General features: G+C 42.6%; 1 protein-coding gene across 1 annotated transcript in view; it reads right to left on the bottom strand.

The window, feature by feature from the left end:
• Positions 1 to 253: 253 nt before the first annotated feature.
• Positions 254 to 15,946, bottom strand: part of phaf1 (phagosome assembly factor 1) — an 84,509-nt gene continuing 68,816 nt past the window's right edge. Inside the window, exons 16-17 of the mRNA XM_056281639.1 lie at positions 638 to 710; positions 254 to 484 (exon numbers count right to left, since the gene is read on the bottom strand). Coding sequence (XP_056137614.1) covers positions 389 to 484; positions 638 to 710 — 169 coding nt within the window. The 3' untranslated portion in view covers positions 254 to 388. The remainder of the gene's footprint in view (positions 485 to 637; positions 711 to 15,946) is intronic.

Raw genomic sequence — 15,946 nt, 5'->3', positions numbered from 1 at the left:
CATTTGATTGCACCAAGGCATCCTCCAATGCTATCCTGTTGCTAGATATTTGAGAGCCTTCAGGGATAGTTTAGGATGATTTGACTGTAAAAGCAGAACTTGTAGAGTATATCAGATGTGAAAGGCTAGTCTTAGGAAGCACAAAATCAGGTTGAACTTTTTTTAAAAGTGTAGTGCTGAATTTACAAACTTAATTTGACAGAGCTTGACTAGGGCCAGGCAAGAATAGTGGCTGCTATGGATTATGGTAAGAGGTTAAGAATGGGCAAGCTTGCAGAAGATGGATGTAGGTTAGAAGTTCAGGTAATATAAGTACAAAATTTAATCCTGGACCAGAACAGAATGGATTGTGGTTCTGGGTTTGAACAGCTCCTGATAGGGTACATGTTCAGTGGGCACTACTACTAGATGCAGGTCGGGCATGGCTGGCTGTCCGTGGGGCACCATAGAGAGTCACTGATGCTATATGATTATTCTGCATCACCTAGGAAAGGAGAACACAGGGAGAATATGTTACTTTGCCATGCAACATGATTTTAAAGTTATCAGTTAAAGGTGTTTCATTTTTAATTGTTGAGTTTCTCTGCTTCGAACCACTTGCTTGGTTTTTAAGACATAAAGAAAGACAGTTTCTGACCTCAAAGATCATCCTCTGTAGTCCAAAGCAGAATGTGGACCCAAAGGGATTTGTGTTATTGGCTGATGATGACCTGAAGATCAAATACAAAGACTTGGTTTTGATTTTTAGTTTTTAAAAGTCCCGACAGTCCAAAGCTGTACCTCCATACTGTTGAACTAATTTAGTGATGGGCAGGTTGACTGAAACTTCACAATCGATCATAAGGCATGTATCCTCTTGACTTGTTCACGGCAGGCATTTGTCTTAATTCAGAGATTTATCTTTAAACCAGTAAAAATAGGATCATACAATAATGAGCCAAAAAAACATTATGACCACCTGCCTAATGTTTTTGGGTCCTCAGTGTGCCATCAAAACAACGCCGACCTGCCAAGGTATGGACTCTATGAGACCCCTGAAGGTCTCCTGTGGCATCTTTTTTTAATTTATTTTTGCAGGGACAGCACACAATTAAAAAGTAATTGCATCAGAGTCAGCTAGAAGCTAATTTACATCTATTGTCCCTGGGCAGGTAGACAAAAACAACAACCACAGAACAGCAAATAAACTACATAAAACAGCACAATAAATAAAAGTCCATCAGTGTGAGATAAATAGAATCAGTATGACAAATACAATAAATACAAGGCAATCACTGGTGGTGACAGGTTTATGCTGACTTAAGCCAAAGCGTGAGGCTGATTTTAAACACTGCGAAGCTCCCTGAATTTCTAATGTTTGTGGGTATGGAACTCCACCTCACCACTGCTTTAATGGAGAAAGCAGATTGACCAAATGCTGTCTTTCTGAACTGCAGTACCATTCACCCCTCGTAGATGCTCTAGTCCCACCAGCACTGCCACTGCCGGGATAGGCCAGGCATCCTGTAGGACGGGGTGTGAGATTATGAATAATTTTAATCATTGGGCATGCATCAGAGTAATAAATTGTCAAAATTGAGGAAACTATATTTATTCAGGATGTTAAAGTGATGATGATCCCTTGGCGTTTTAGCTAGTAATTTTAGGATTTGTTTATACATTAAGTATACAAGCTTGAGTGTAGTCACACCTTCCTGCGACCAGGTTGTTATGCAGTAACACAGATGGGGGGGGGGGGGGAATCATAGTATGTACAAAAAGCATTGTGAGAGATAGACAACTGGTGTCTGATGTTCTTAAAATTATTCGGATTAAACTTGACGTTGCTGATGACCCTACTAACTTGTGTTTTGAAGGACAGGTCTGTGTCAATTATAATGCCTAGATATTTAACCACTGTCACAGATGACTTCACCATTAACTAACATTTCAGGATTAACTTAATTATTGATCCTCGGTGTAAAATACACACAAACTGATTTTCTTACATTAAGGGTAATGGTATGGTTATACATGCACGAAATTAACATTTGTGAATATTCACATCCCGTTCACTTCCATTCTGTGAGCAAAGGGGCGAATAAAACATTCACTTCCAGTGACAAAGGAAATTTGCATCTTATAGTCCATGGGCCAGAGCCCAAAATTTCCTATTTCGGTACACTCAAGGTGGCAAAACTTACTTATAATTTTTGAAAGGATCCATGTCTGTAGATGATATTTTGGTATGATAACCATTCCTGAGTGGCAGCTGTATCACAGTTATCAGCTCATGAAGTTAACCACCCCCTAAAGTAAATTGCATTTTAGACGCTGGTGCATATCCTGGTTTAGCCTCATGGTCAGGACATTTTTCAATGTTCTATAATATTGTCTTTGGTATCATTTTAAAGGGGACCTTCTTAGCTTCCATTCAAGCCCTGTTGTGGATATTTCTCACAAATATAGAGGTCACTTGAGCTCTTCAACCCGTCAATAACACACATCTTTCTGCAATGTTCGCCTAAACTATATACTTTCTTTTAGCCCTGTGGCATCTAGGAATATCAGGTTTTCAAAACACAAAAACTGGAATACTCACAGGACTGTAAAGATTCAGGAAATGTATAATATACCCATACTATTTCATTGTGTGAGGTGATTGTGAACCTTAAATTAGAAGGGCATTATTACTAAGAAACTAACTAGACCAAAGCCAGTTAGTCCATGGGTCAGACCAGATATCGATATCACCCAAGGTGACACAACTTCACTGGTGCCATTTTATTTGGTACACTAACAGAAGTAAAATAATACATGATAACCTTTCCAAATGAGCAGCTATTTCATTTTTCTTTCAGGAAACCTGTTTCTGTGCCTCTCACGATTGTGTATTTGCCCAGATTTTTACAAATATAGCATTTCAACACACCTGGTACTGATTAGCCTAGCTTAAACTCTGGGACAGTTCTTAGTTGGCCAACAACCAAGGATAACCAGTACTGTGTACTTCCATTCATTGTGCTAAGCTAGGCTAACGTGCAGCCAGATAGCTTTCTACTAAACACATATAGAGGAAACTGGTATCTATCTTCTTGTCTCACTCTGGAGAAGATTGTAAGCTAATTTCCCATAATGTTAGCATGTTCTTTTAATGTATATGTTAATATGATTAGTTAAAGTGGCTACGAGGAACTTTCATCTTGTGTTGATTTTAGCGGCCTCATGTGGACAAAATACAGCTGTTGCATAGCAACTAGGTAATGTATCTATTTGTGGCTATGTAAGATAAATAATGGTAATATGACGCTGGTGAAGCAAAGTAAACTTTGTTTTAGTAGTGTTCATACACCTAAGTTACATGTATTTGTTTGTATGTGGCAGGTGAAAACTGACTGAATATGGCCACTGGTGAACAAGCAAGTTTTTACCCAATACCAAAGCGCCCACGGGTGGAGTGCATTATCCACTGTTCTGATGATACAGATAAGCTGGTTTCACTACAAAGTGTCGACTCATGGAGAACTCTGCTCAGGGCAGCTCAGATACGAAATCATGCACCAGTTTTGAAACTGGCAAAAGACATTCCTGAGGGACAGATTCCAGCAATCTACTACCACAGAAAGTGTCGCAGTATCTTCACTATGAAGCAAATTCTTGATGGCCTCCTTGCAAAAGAAAAGAAAAGTTGTGTCTCTGCTGAAGAGAAACAATCTAAGAGAGTAGCTCGACATGCTCCAAGTACATCTAGGACTTATGATGCAGAGTGCATATTTTGTCAGAAAAACAGCAAATATTCCAAGAGACAGAATACGAGAGAAGTACTGGTGCAGTGTCGAGAACTGCGAGCTGATGCAAAGATCAGGAGTGCAGCCACAAAGAAAAGGGACAGCAGAATCCTTGCCATTGTGAGTAGAGACCTTGTAGCAGCTGAAGGGCACTACCACAGGTCATGCTATAGACTTTACACCAAAGAAGAGGTTTCCAAAGGAGAGGTTGCCAGCAATAAAGATGATGATGCTGCAGCCCAGTATGAAGCTGCTGTGAATAAGGCATACAATGAGCTGTTCCCCTTCATCAGGATGGAGCTTTTTGGCAATCCTCAAGTGATGACAATGACTGATCTCTCTTCTAGACTGGTAGCTTCAATGAACTCCCAAGGCATTGCCCAAGTCAAGGAATCAACCAAGAAGCACATAAGGCGAAACCTGGAGAGTGAGTTTGCTGGAGCCTTGCAGATATTCCCTGATGAGAAAGGAAAATTCCTCCTCTATCCCGATAACTTGTCCATGAGGGAACTTGCCAAAGAAAATCAGTCTCTCAAAAGGGAGCTGCAGACCCTGAAAAGTGTCAGTGCACAAGATGTTATAGCCAAAGCAGCCATCAAATTGAGAGCAGACATTAAAAGTCAAGATGTTCCTCAAACCTGGCCGCCTGAAGTCAAACCAGAAGCAGAATGTCCTACCATTCCAGAGTCGCTCATTATCTTCCTGTACTCTCTACTCACAGGCTCAAATGGTCCTGATCATGCATCCCAGAGAGTGCAGTGCCTTCTGCAGTCATTTGGCCATGACATAGTATATGCAGTGACATGTGGAAATACCAAGCCTTCCAAGCACATTGTTCTGCCATTCAGTGTCAAATCGTTGACAGGAAATGTAGAGTTGATGAACATCCTCAACCGACTTGGTCACAGTGTGTCCTATTCACAGATGGAAGAGATCAACACTGCCCTGTGTCTCCAGAAACTCTCATCATCAGGGAGTGGCATTGCCCTTCCAGCTAACATCCATCCTGGCATATTCACAACTTTAGCCTGGGACAATATCGACCGTCTTGAAGAAACTGTCAGTGATGAGGGAACATCTCACAGAGTCAATGGGATTGCTGTGCAAGCAAAGCCAGTCAACCCACTTCCTGTCCAACCCATGCCCACTGTTCCCAAAACAAAGAAGAGAAGCATTGATGGACCCCCACCAATGTTACCAACTTACAATGCTGGACAACGGGTAGGGCCACCACAAAGCAAAAAGTCAGATGCCGATACTGCAGCCAATACTAAGCTTGCCAGAGAGAAAAACCTTCTTTGGGTCCTAGCACGCATGTCACAACAAGAAGAACAGTCAGTCAGCAGCTGGACAGGCTTCAACATCCTGACTCGAGGAGAGATGACGGTCATCCCCGACCATATAGGCTATCTGCCTACCATCAATGCTCCAGCGACACAAATGTCTACTGTCAACGAGGTGCTTAACCAGTCACTGAGCATCATGCAGTGCTTAGGCCTGAGGAAGATTGTCTGTGTCTTTGACCAAGCCCTGTATGCGAAGGCTGTCGAGATCACATGGAAACACCACGACAAGTTCCATGATATCATCGTTAGGCTTGGGGTATTCCACACCATCTGCACACTGCTGGCAATAATAGGAAAGCGTTTCCAAGATGCTGGACTCAAAGACCTCTGCATTGAGTCTGGCATGATTGCAGAAGGCTCAATTGCTGGTGTTATGGATGGCCGCAAGTACAACAGGGCAGTGCGACTACACAAGCTCCTGTATGAGGCTCTCATGCGACTGACCTTGAATGGTTTCCTGTCCTGGTTGGAAGAAACTCACAGGAATGACATGGTTCACCTGAATGAGACACTGAAGACCATTGACAGCCTTGGGAAAGAAGTCTCACAACATGCTTTGAAGGAGGTCCTCGAGAACAGCTCTTGTACACGCATCATGGATCTATTTGAAGTCTACCGTGAGTTCCTTAGAGGTGGAAACGGCAGCCTCTTGAACTTCTGGATGTCCTATTTGGACATGGTTGAAATCTTGTTGGGGCTCATCCGAGCATCCAGAGAGGGAGACTGGATGCTACACTTGGCTAGCATTCGAGCAATGATCCCATGGTGCTTTGCTTATGACAGGATAAATTATGCACGCTACCTCCCCTACTACTACGCCCAGATGTCTGAGCTGCCCATCACACACCCAGATGTGTACACAGAATTCATGGAAGGAGGCTTCTCAGTCCAACTCGGCTCCACCAATCCCTTTGGCCGAATCCCTGTTGACCAAGCTATAGAAGAAACGGTGAACGAAGACACCCAAACAGCTGGAGGGACAAAGGGATTCAGCTTGAAGCCAGGAGCTGTGACCAAATATTATCTCACAGCTGAGTATAGAAGCATGTACCTCAGACAGCTGAGAGACCTGACAGGTCAAGGCAAATGGTCTCATCCAGATCTACAGAGTCCAAGGATCAAGAGAGATGAAGCAGATGTCCAGTCTCTCATGGACCTTATGGAGAATAACTGGCTCAATCCTATGTCCCCTGATGAGATTGATTTGGTTAGCCTCTCCACTGGCAACATGGCTCCACCTGATGTGACCATAGATCTCTTGAGAGCTCTTGAGAAAGGAGAAGAGGCCTACCAAGCATTCCAGCAAACAAGGTTAGATGCAGACCCACCACCTGTGAAATTCCACGACAAGATGACCAAGCAAAGTCTGAAAACATTCTCCAATGTCAGCACAAAACAAGCTCATGGAAAGAAAGCACAGGATGTGGTTCTGAAGGCAGATAGAAACCTTTTCAGTCACATGATCCTGGTGGCTGAAAGCAGGAAGGTGAATCTGAAGGATGTCCTTGCCTACCCATTGGGCCCACTACCATGGGCACTGGCAAATGCTGATGGGTCCTTACGAAAAACAAACAAGGCTGCACTTGCCAGAGAGCTTGAAAAGAATGTATCTCCTGCAGAAGACATCCCAATCCCATCTACTTCCATCATTGATGGGATGAGCCTGGTCCAAAAAATGAATGGCAACAACAAAACCTTTGCACAGGTGGCAGAGTCAGCCTTGACCCAGGTCCTCCATGAGGGAGCACAGAGTGGGAGGATTGATGTTGTTTTTGATGTCTATCACCAGACTTCGATCAAAGATGCTGAACGACTGAACCGGGGGGGAGACATCACTCTCCAGTACAAGAATCTTGCAGGGGGACACCACGTCCAGCAGTGGAGAAAATTTCTGTGCAGTTCCTCCAACAAGACCAGTCTCATCAAGTTTCTGGTGGAAGAGTGGAAACTCCCACGATACAGAGCTATGCTGCATGGCAAGGTGTTGTACATGACCTGTGAGGAAACCTGCTACAAGTTGACAGAAGATGGGTGTGAGGAAGCAGCAGAACTGCACTCCACACATGAAGAAGCTGACACCCGTCTGCTCCTGCATGCATTGCATGCAGCAAATGCGGGCTCAAAGTCAGTTATCATCACAGCTGAGGACACTGATGTCATGGTGCTTTGTCTTGGCTTCCAGAAGGACATCACCTGTCCCATCTACCAGAAGTGTGGGACTCAGAACCGCACACGGTTTGTCGACATCACCAAACTGGCAAGTTCACTTGGAGACAGCATCTGTGACAGCCTAATTGGCTTACATGCCTTCACAGGCTGCGACACTGTCAGTGCATTCGCTGGTCGAGGGAAGCTGAATGCCCTGAAGATAGTGAGAAAGCACACTTCCTGCCAAGAGACTTTTAGTCAACTGGGACAGACATGGAATGTGAGTGATGAGCTGTTCCAGAAAATTGAGCAGTTCACCTGTCGGATGTATGTTGCTAATAGCAGCACTGCTGAGGTGAACAAACTGCGTTACCAGCTCGTCTGCACCAAAAGGGGAGAGGTTGAGTCCAGCCAGCTGCCACCATGTAGAGACTGTCTCTTTATGCATGTTCAACGAGCCAACTATCAGGCAGCAATATGGAAGTGCTGTCTGCAGGCTAACCCTGTGGTGCCAAGCCCTACTGAGTATGGATGGACAGACGATGAAGGCAAGCTGGCCATTTACTGGATGCGCTCCCCACCTGCACCAGATGTGGTCTTGGAAATGCTAACATGCAAGTGTGTGCATTCATGCAAAATGCCAAGCTGCATGTGCCTGTCAAAATGGACTTCCATGCACAGACATGTGCAGGTTACAGACCTGCAGTAACCAAAAACAGCAGGATGGTCCAGAACTGGACTTTGAACTTGGGGAGTCAGATGATGAGAGAAACGAGCAGTTTGATGAATGACAGTGTGATGATTCTGATGGTATTACTGTGGTAGTAGTCTATTGATGCACAGGATGTTGATTCTGGACTTGGTTACCCAGAGCTTGATAACAATAATGTAACCATATTCACATATACCCATTACCCTACCCATTACCATTACATATACCCACTAATGATATGGGATTACATGTATCATTGACTAAGTATATGTAAATGTCAATGTTGTTTAAAATATTAAAATAGTTCATTACCTCACTATGGTATTCCTTTTTATCACGTATTTTGATTGTGTATTTAAACAAATGTATAGAGACAAGTTTGTGACCTAACTGGCTTTGGTCTAGTTCTCATTTAAGGCTCACAATCACCTCACACAATGAAATAGTATGGGTATATTATACATTTCCTGAATCTTTACAGTCCTGTGAGTATTCCAGTTTTTGTGTTTTGAAACCCTGATATTCCTAGATGCCACAGGGCTAAAAGAAAGTATATAGTTTAGGCGAACATTGCAGAAAGATGTGTGTTATTGACGGGTTGAAGAGCTCAAGTGACCTCTATATTTGTGAGAAATATCCACAACAGGGCTTGAATGGAAGCTAAGAAGGTCCCCTTTAAAATGATACCAAAGACAATATTATAGAACATTGAAAAATGTCCTGACCATGAGGCTAAACCAGGATATGCACCAGCGTCTAAAATGCAATTTACTTTAGGGGGTGGTTAACTTCATGAGCTGATAACTGTGATACAGCTGCCACTCAGGAATGGTTATCATACCAAAATATCATCTACAGACATGGATCCTTTCAAAAATTATAAGTAAGTTTTGCCACCTTGAGTGTACCGAAATATCGTCTGGCCCATGGACTATTAGCTTCATGTTGAGTTCAACTTTGGTGAGCTTTGACCGGCAAAGCCACAGCCTCAACCAATAACAAAGAAATGTGTGTGGTTGACTCCATTTGGTGTCACATTCTGCACTGCCCACATTTAGCACAACAAGATATGAATTTTGCCTTGGCAGTCGATGGTCACTCACCTGCACTCACGCAAGTGAATGACACGCATGCCCTCAAGCATGAATTAGCTAGCCAATCCGACACCTTACTCATTACAGCTGTCGGTTTGGCTGTAGCATGTTTAGATCTTGCATGGATAAAAACCAAAATATCATCAGCATAAATTTGGATTCCAACATCTGGATATACTTGGGGGAGATCATCAATATATATGTTACGGTAACGTGAAAAAACGGTTAATGCGCAAACTACCCGGTTAATGTGCAGATTACCCAACGGGGCGGTTAATGTGCACATTACCCGCTAGAACAGGTTATCTGCGCATTAACCGGGTAGTCTGCACACTATCTGCTTGGGCGGTTAATGTGGATAGAATGAACCACATTATCCACATTAACCGGGTAGTCTGCACACCACCCATTTGGATGGTTAATATGGATGGAACAAATTCACATTAACAGGGTAGTCTGCACACTACCCGTTTGGATGGTTAATGTGGATGGAACGAACCTGCAACTCATCTTTTTACGATATTTTGATATTTAAATCAGCAATAGGCCTTTAGCCTAATGACTCATGAAGTGAGGCCATCTGAGGAATCACAAGTTGTGGTAAATGAAAGAACAGACGTTGGCGATATCATTCTGTCTTTAGATCATTTTCCCCTACTTGTATAACTAGGCTATTAGCATCAAAGAGCACAAAAATTAGCCCTCCTCACTCTCTATCTGATCCCTGATATGAATGAATAGCCTACAAATTTGACAAGGGTGAAAATAAATTTCAGTCTCGGCCATCTCCCATCAGGCTGCTATAGCCTACTCTCACTGGAGACATGCATCATTCAACCAATCCGAAATGGCAATCACTCCATGGACAGACTGGTAAATAAAACATTATGGAAGAGGGGTACTGGCGGGGAAAAAATATGTAGGCTACTAGGCTATATTAGCCAGGCGAGGGAGGAGATCGGGCACATTTTTGTCTTTTTTGGTGGTTGTGTAAAAGTGCATCTGAAAGGTAACGCCTGTTCATTCATTTTTCTTGCCTGATTGACAGACAGGAATTGCATTTTGACTTTTTTTTTCCGCTGCTTCTGCTCCTACATACTGGGCTTATAAAACTAATTTTGTTCTGTTTTCATATCATCTAGTCTTAGTATTTTTCCCCGCCAGTACCCCTCTTCCATAAAGTTTTATTTACCAGTCTGTCCACGGAGTGATTGCCATCCAAACGGGTGGTGTGCAGACTACCCGGTTAATGTGGATAATGTGGCTCGTTCTATCCACATTAACCGCCCAAGCCGGGTGGTGTGCCGACTACCCGGTTAATATGCAGATAACCGGTTCTGGTGGGTAATGTGCTCATTAACTGCCCCGTTGGGTAATCTGCACATTAACTGGGTAGTTTGCACATTAACCATTTTTTCACATTACCCGTAACATATATACTAAATAAAAGTGGTCCTAAAAGACCCATGAGGGATCCCTACTGTACAACTAGCAAATAAGGAACACTTATCCATTCTTGTGCATTGTTTCCTTATTTAAGTAGGTCAGGGCATTGACAGATGATTAACTGTGTCAAATGCTTTCTTAAAATCTAAAAACACTGCTTCAATAACACCACATTTATCATGACTTTTGATTTGTTCAACAAAAAAGCAATTTGCCGTTTCTGTCAAATGATGCTTTGGGAAACCAAATTGCATTGAGTATAGAGTAAATTCACCTTCATTTAAATGAGACTAGCTGATCAAAAGCTACCTTTTCTGCAATTTTAGAAGCTATTGGAAGGATACTAATGGGTTCTTTCACATATCTGGCACCAAAACATTAGCAGCAGATCCTTCAAGTCCTGTAAGTAGCAAGGTGGAGCTGCCCGCTGTGGATCGGACTTGTTGGACACATCCAACAGATGCTCAATCGGATACAGATCTGGAGAATTTGGAGGCCAGGGCAACACCATGAACACTTCATCATGCTCCTCAAACCATTCCTGAACAATGTGTGGAGTGTGGCAGGGCGCATTATTCTGTTGAAAGAGGCCACTGCCATCAGGGAATACCACTACCATGAAGGGGTGTACCTGGTCTGCAATGATGTTTAGGTAGGTGGCATGTGTCAAATTGACATCCACATAAATGTCTGAATTGAATATTCAGTACACGATAACACAACAATGTAAGGCAAATATGGGTACGTTAGCTGTTCAGCAACTTGATTGCCTATGGAAAGAAACCTTTATTGAGATGGGTGGTGTGTGATTTGATACTCCAGTAATGTTTTTTTTAGATAGAAGGAACAAGAACAGAACATGAACAAGGTGGCTGGTGTCCTTAATGATGTGTAGCCTGGTGGAAAATACAAACCCCAATTCCAATGGAGTTGGGACGTTGTGTAAAACGTGAATAAAAACAGAATACAATGATTTCAAAATCCTTTTCGACCTGTATTCAATTGAGTACACTACAAAGACAAGATATTTAATGTTCAAACTGATAAACTTTATTGTTTTTTGCAAATATTCACTCATTTTGAATTTGATGCTTGCAACACGTTCAAAAAAGCTGGGACAAGGGCAACAAAAGACTGGGAAAGTTGAGGAATGCTCAAAAAACACCTGTTTGGAACATTCCACAGGTGAACAGGTTAATTGAAAACAGGTGAGTGTCATGACTGGGTATAAAAGGAGCATCCCCGAAAGGCTCAGTCGTTCACAAGCAAGGATGGGGCGAGGTTCACCACTTTGTGAACAACTGCGTGAGCAAATACTTCAACAGTTTAAGAACAACGTTTCTCAACGTACAATTGCAAGGAATTTAGGGATTTCATCATCTACAGTCCATAATATCATCGAAAGATTCAGAGAATCCGGAGAAATCTCTGCACGTAAGCGGCAAGGCCGAAAACCAACATTAAATGCCCGTGACCTTTGATCCCTCAGGTGGCACTGCATTAAAAACCGACATCATTCTGTAAAGGATATTACCACGTGGGCTCAGGAACACTTGGAAATCATGGACGTCGTGTCCTCTGGGCTAAAGAGGAAAAGGATTGATTGTTCTCAGCGCAAAGTCCAAAAGCCAGCATCTGTGATGGTATGGGGGTGTGTTAGTGCCCATGGCATGGGTAGCTTGCACATCTGTGAAGGCACCATTAATGCTGAAAGGTACATACAGGTTTTGGAGCAACATATGCTGCCATCCAAGCGACGGCTTTTTCAGGGACATCCCTGCTTATTTCAGCAAGGCAATGCCAAGCAACATTCTGCACGTGTTAAAACAGCGTGGCTTCGTAGTAAAAGAGTGCAGGTACTAGACTGGCCTGCCTGCAGTCCAGACCGGTCTCCCATTGAAAATGTGTGGCGCATTATGAAGCGCAAAATACGACAACGGAGACCCCACACTGTTGAGCAACTGAAGTCATATATCAAGCAAGAATGGGAAAGAATTCCACCTACAAAGCTTTAACAATTAGTGTCCTCAGTTCCCAAACGCTTATTGAGTGTTGTTAAAAGGAAAGGTGACGTAACACAGTGGTGATGTGCCCCTGTCCCAGCTTTTTTGGAACGTGTTGCAGGCATCAAATTCAAAATCAGTGAATATTTGCAAAAAACAATAAAGTTTATCAGTTTGAACATTAAATATATTGTCTTTGTAGTGTATTCAATTGAATATAGGTCGAAAAGGATTTTAAAATCATTGTATTCTGTTTTTATTTATGTTTTACACAACATCCCAACTTCATTGGAACTGGGGTTTGTACAATGTTCATATTAAAGCAGTGGCTTTAGTGTGAAGGTGGCACTGCGCCTTTGCGGGTATCCCCAAATTGCGCGGTGTGCCAGAGGAAAAGGTGCAAGAAAACACAGACAGTGGAGAACCTTCCATTTTGAGCAACTCGCCTGTTTTCATGTGGGACATTTGCCATTTTTCAAATGGGTAAATATGCTTCAAATGTTATTTCTGTACAACATGATCAAAATATTCACACTAATATGACTTTGTAGAAATGCTCATTTTAATTTTTGGCTGCTGATGGTAATTTAGTTGGTCTGATGCTTACAGATACTATCTACATGCACTGAGTAATTCGAAAGAGGAGTATACACATGCACTGAGTAACTCAGGAGCCTTTGATACCATCTCACATAACATCCTCCTAGAGAGGTTAGCTTCCATTGGAATAACTGGCACCCCCCTTGACTGGTTTAGATCATATCTCTCTGGCCACACTCAAGTTTGTCCAACTTAAACATCTGAACTCACAGTCCTTTCCTGTTACTACTGGTATTCCCCAGGGCTCTGTATTGGGACTCCTTCTTTTATTGTTTACTTATTACCTCTTGGCCACATTTTCAGGAAATTTGGCATTCAATTTCACTGCTATGCAGATGACGCCCAGCTTTATCGATCCACCAAGCTTACCTCTAAATCTTCTACCCACTTCCCTTTCTGAATACTTACTAGAAATTAAATCCTGGTTTTCATTACACTTGCTCAAACTTAATAGTGATAAAACTGATGTCCTCATAGTAGGCACTAAATCTACTTTGGCTAAACCTGATAGTTTTTCTCTAACTATTGACAATTCTAAAGTTCCTTCGTCGCGTCAGGTTAAGATTTTGGGTGTCATCTTGGACAGCACATTATCTTTTGAAGATCACATTAACAATGTTACTCCGTCTGCATACTTCCACCTACGCAATATTATTCGTCTTCACCTGTCACTTACAGCTAACAGCACTGCCATACTCATTCACACACTGGTTACATCCCGTATTGACTACTACAATTCTATCCTCTTTGGTCTTCCCCTCAAGTGTCTTCATAAGCTTCAATTGGTCCAGAATTCAGCTGCCTGCATCATTACCAGAGCTCCTTCCATATATCATATCACTCCTGTTCTTCAGCAACTCAATTGGCTCCCTGTAAAATACCATATTGACTTCAACATCCTGTTTCTCGCCTTTAAGGCCCTTAATAACCTAGCTCCTTCATATCTTTCTGAATTCCTTCATATCCACACGCCCTTCCACATTCTCAGATCCTCTTCTGCTCTCTAACTCACTACACCATCGGCCCGCTTTACTACCATGGGGTCTAGAGCCTTCAGTCATTCTGCCCCCCGCCTATGGAACTCTCCCCCACAAGACATTCACAACATTGACTGTCTTTCAACCTTCAAATCCCATCTTAAAATGTACCTTTTCAAACTGGCATATTCAGTCTGAGCCACGCTTCACTGAGTTTTGTGCTGATGATGATTTTATTCCTATCTGTTGTACTAACATTTTATTGTCTACCATGCTCTGTTTTGATCTTATGCTGTCTGACACAGTGCTGCTTGTTTTTTCTTTAACTGTGCTTGGTAAGGTGTCCTTGAGTGCTCTGAAAGGCGTCCACAAATAAAATGTTTTATTATTATTATTATACACATGCGCTGAGTAACTCGGAAGAGGACTGTCAGACTGTCAGGCCCCCCTCTTTTTCTCCACAATTTCACCTGGCCAATTATCTCACTCTTCTGAGCCTTCCTGGTCACTGCTCCACCCCCTCTGCCAATCCAGGGAGGGCTGCAGATTACCACATGCCTCCTCTGATACACATGGAGTCGCCAGCCACTTCTTTTCACCTGATAGTGAGGAGTTTCACCAGGAGGACGTAGTGTATGGAAGGATCACACTATTCCCCCCAGCCCCCCCCCCCAAAAAAAAGGCGCCCCGACCGACCAGAGGAGGCGCTAGTGCAGCGACCAGGACACATACCCACAGCCAGCTTCCCACCCACAGACACAGCCAATTGTGTCTGTAGGGATGCCTAACCAAGCCAGAGGTAACACAGGGATTCGAACCGAAGATCCCCATGTTGGTAGGCAACAGAAAAGATTGCCACGCTAGCCGTAAGCCCTAGATTTACACTTTTAGCCCTTGGACCCCTTACGTGTAAGTTCATTTTACAGAGATGTTTTGTTATCATTCATATTTCAGAACATTTAATGTGTGTAGATGGTACCAAAAACAATGTTTATTTTCATTGCGTAGTGCTGTATGGTGGTTGATGGCCTCCTGGCACATGTGCATCTGAGTTAGAACAAAGACAGAATGAAGTGAGTAGACTGAGATACACTGCACCATTCCATTTGCTATTAATAGACCAAATGTTTCATGTTCTATAGAACCAGATCGTATGTGGTTTTGTTTATTTATTTATTTATTTTGTGTTAATAGAGGAGGTACCACTACAGTCGTATATGCACTGAAAGTGATTTACTGACTTACGTACAGTTTTTTGTTTTTGGCACTTTTAATTTAGCCTATAGGATCCTAGCCATTATCAGAGTGGTAGAAACACTTCATATTGGAAGATTTGTAACCAAGATTTGTACAACCTTTTGAATATTTAAATAGTGAGATCCATTTTAGAAGTGAGGCTCTATGTATGAAAATGTAAATTTGCTTGTATAAAACAATCTGTTTAATCTAAACCAAATTGGAAAACTCCAAATTAATTTAATGCTACTCCTCCATTGTAAGAGTAGTCGAGTAACAAAGATCCCTGAATATAGTTCTGTGCCTTGTGTTATTCAAATTTCACCAGGCTACACATTTTGGTAACCGGAGTGGGGTTTCCAATATTTAGAGTTTTCTGGTAAATTAGAGACTAGCCAGAGTAAATTTAAGATTTGTGAAGTGCATAAATAACTGTAGTGGTAACGCGCAGTCCCGGTGCTGAAGAGGATTCAAGACGCCGAGGCCTGCCTGGAGTTTCGGTAGAGGACCAGTGACCAGAATGCTGAGATCCAGACAACACCGAAGACGTGGCAGGAGAAGATCACCCAGGAGAGGAAGACACAGCCATACCGCCTACCTCAGTCTGCAGGCTTTCA

This window comes from Lampris incognitus, chromosome 6 (assembly GCF_029633865.1).
Source record: "Lampris incognitus isolate fLamInc1 chromosome 6, fLamInc1.hap2, whole genome shotgun sequence".
In the NCBI taxonomy this organism is placed as follows: domain Eukaryota; kingdom Metazoa; phylum Chordata; class Actinopteri; order Lampriformes; family Lampridae; genus Lampris; species Lampris incognitus.
This window is presented reverse-complemented; position numbering and strand designations above follow the sequence as displayed.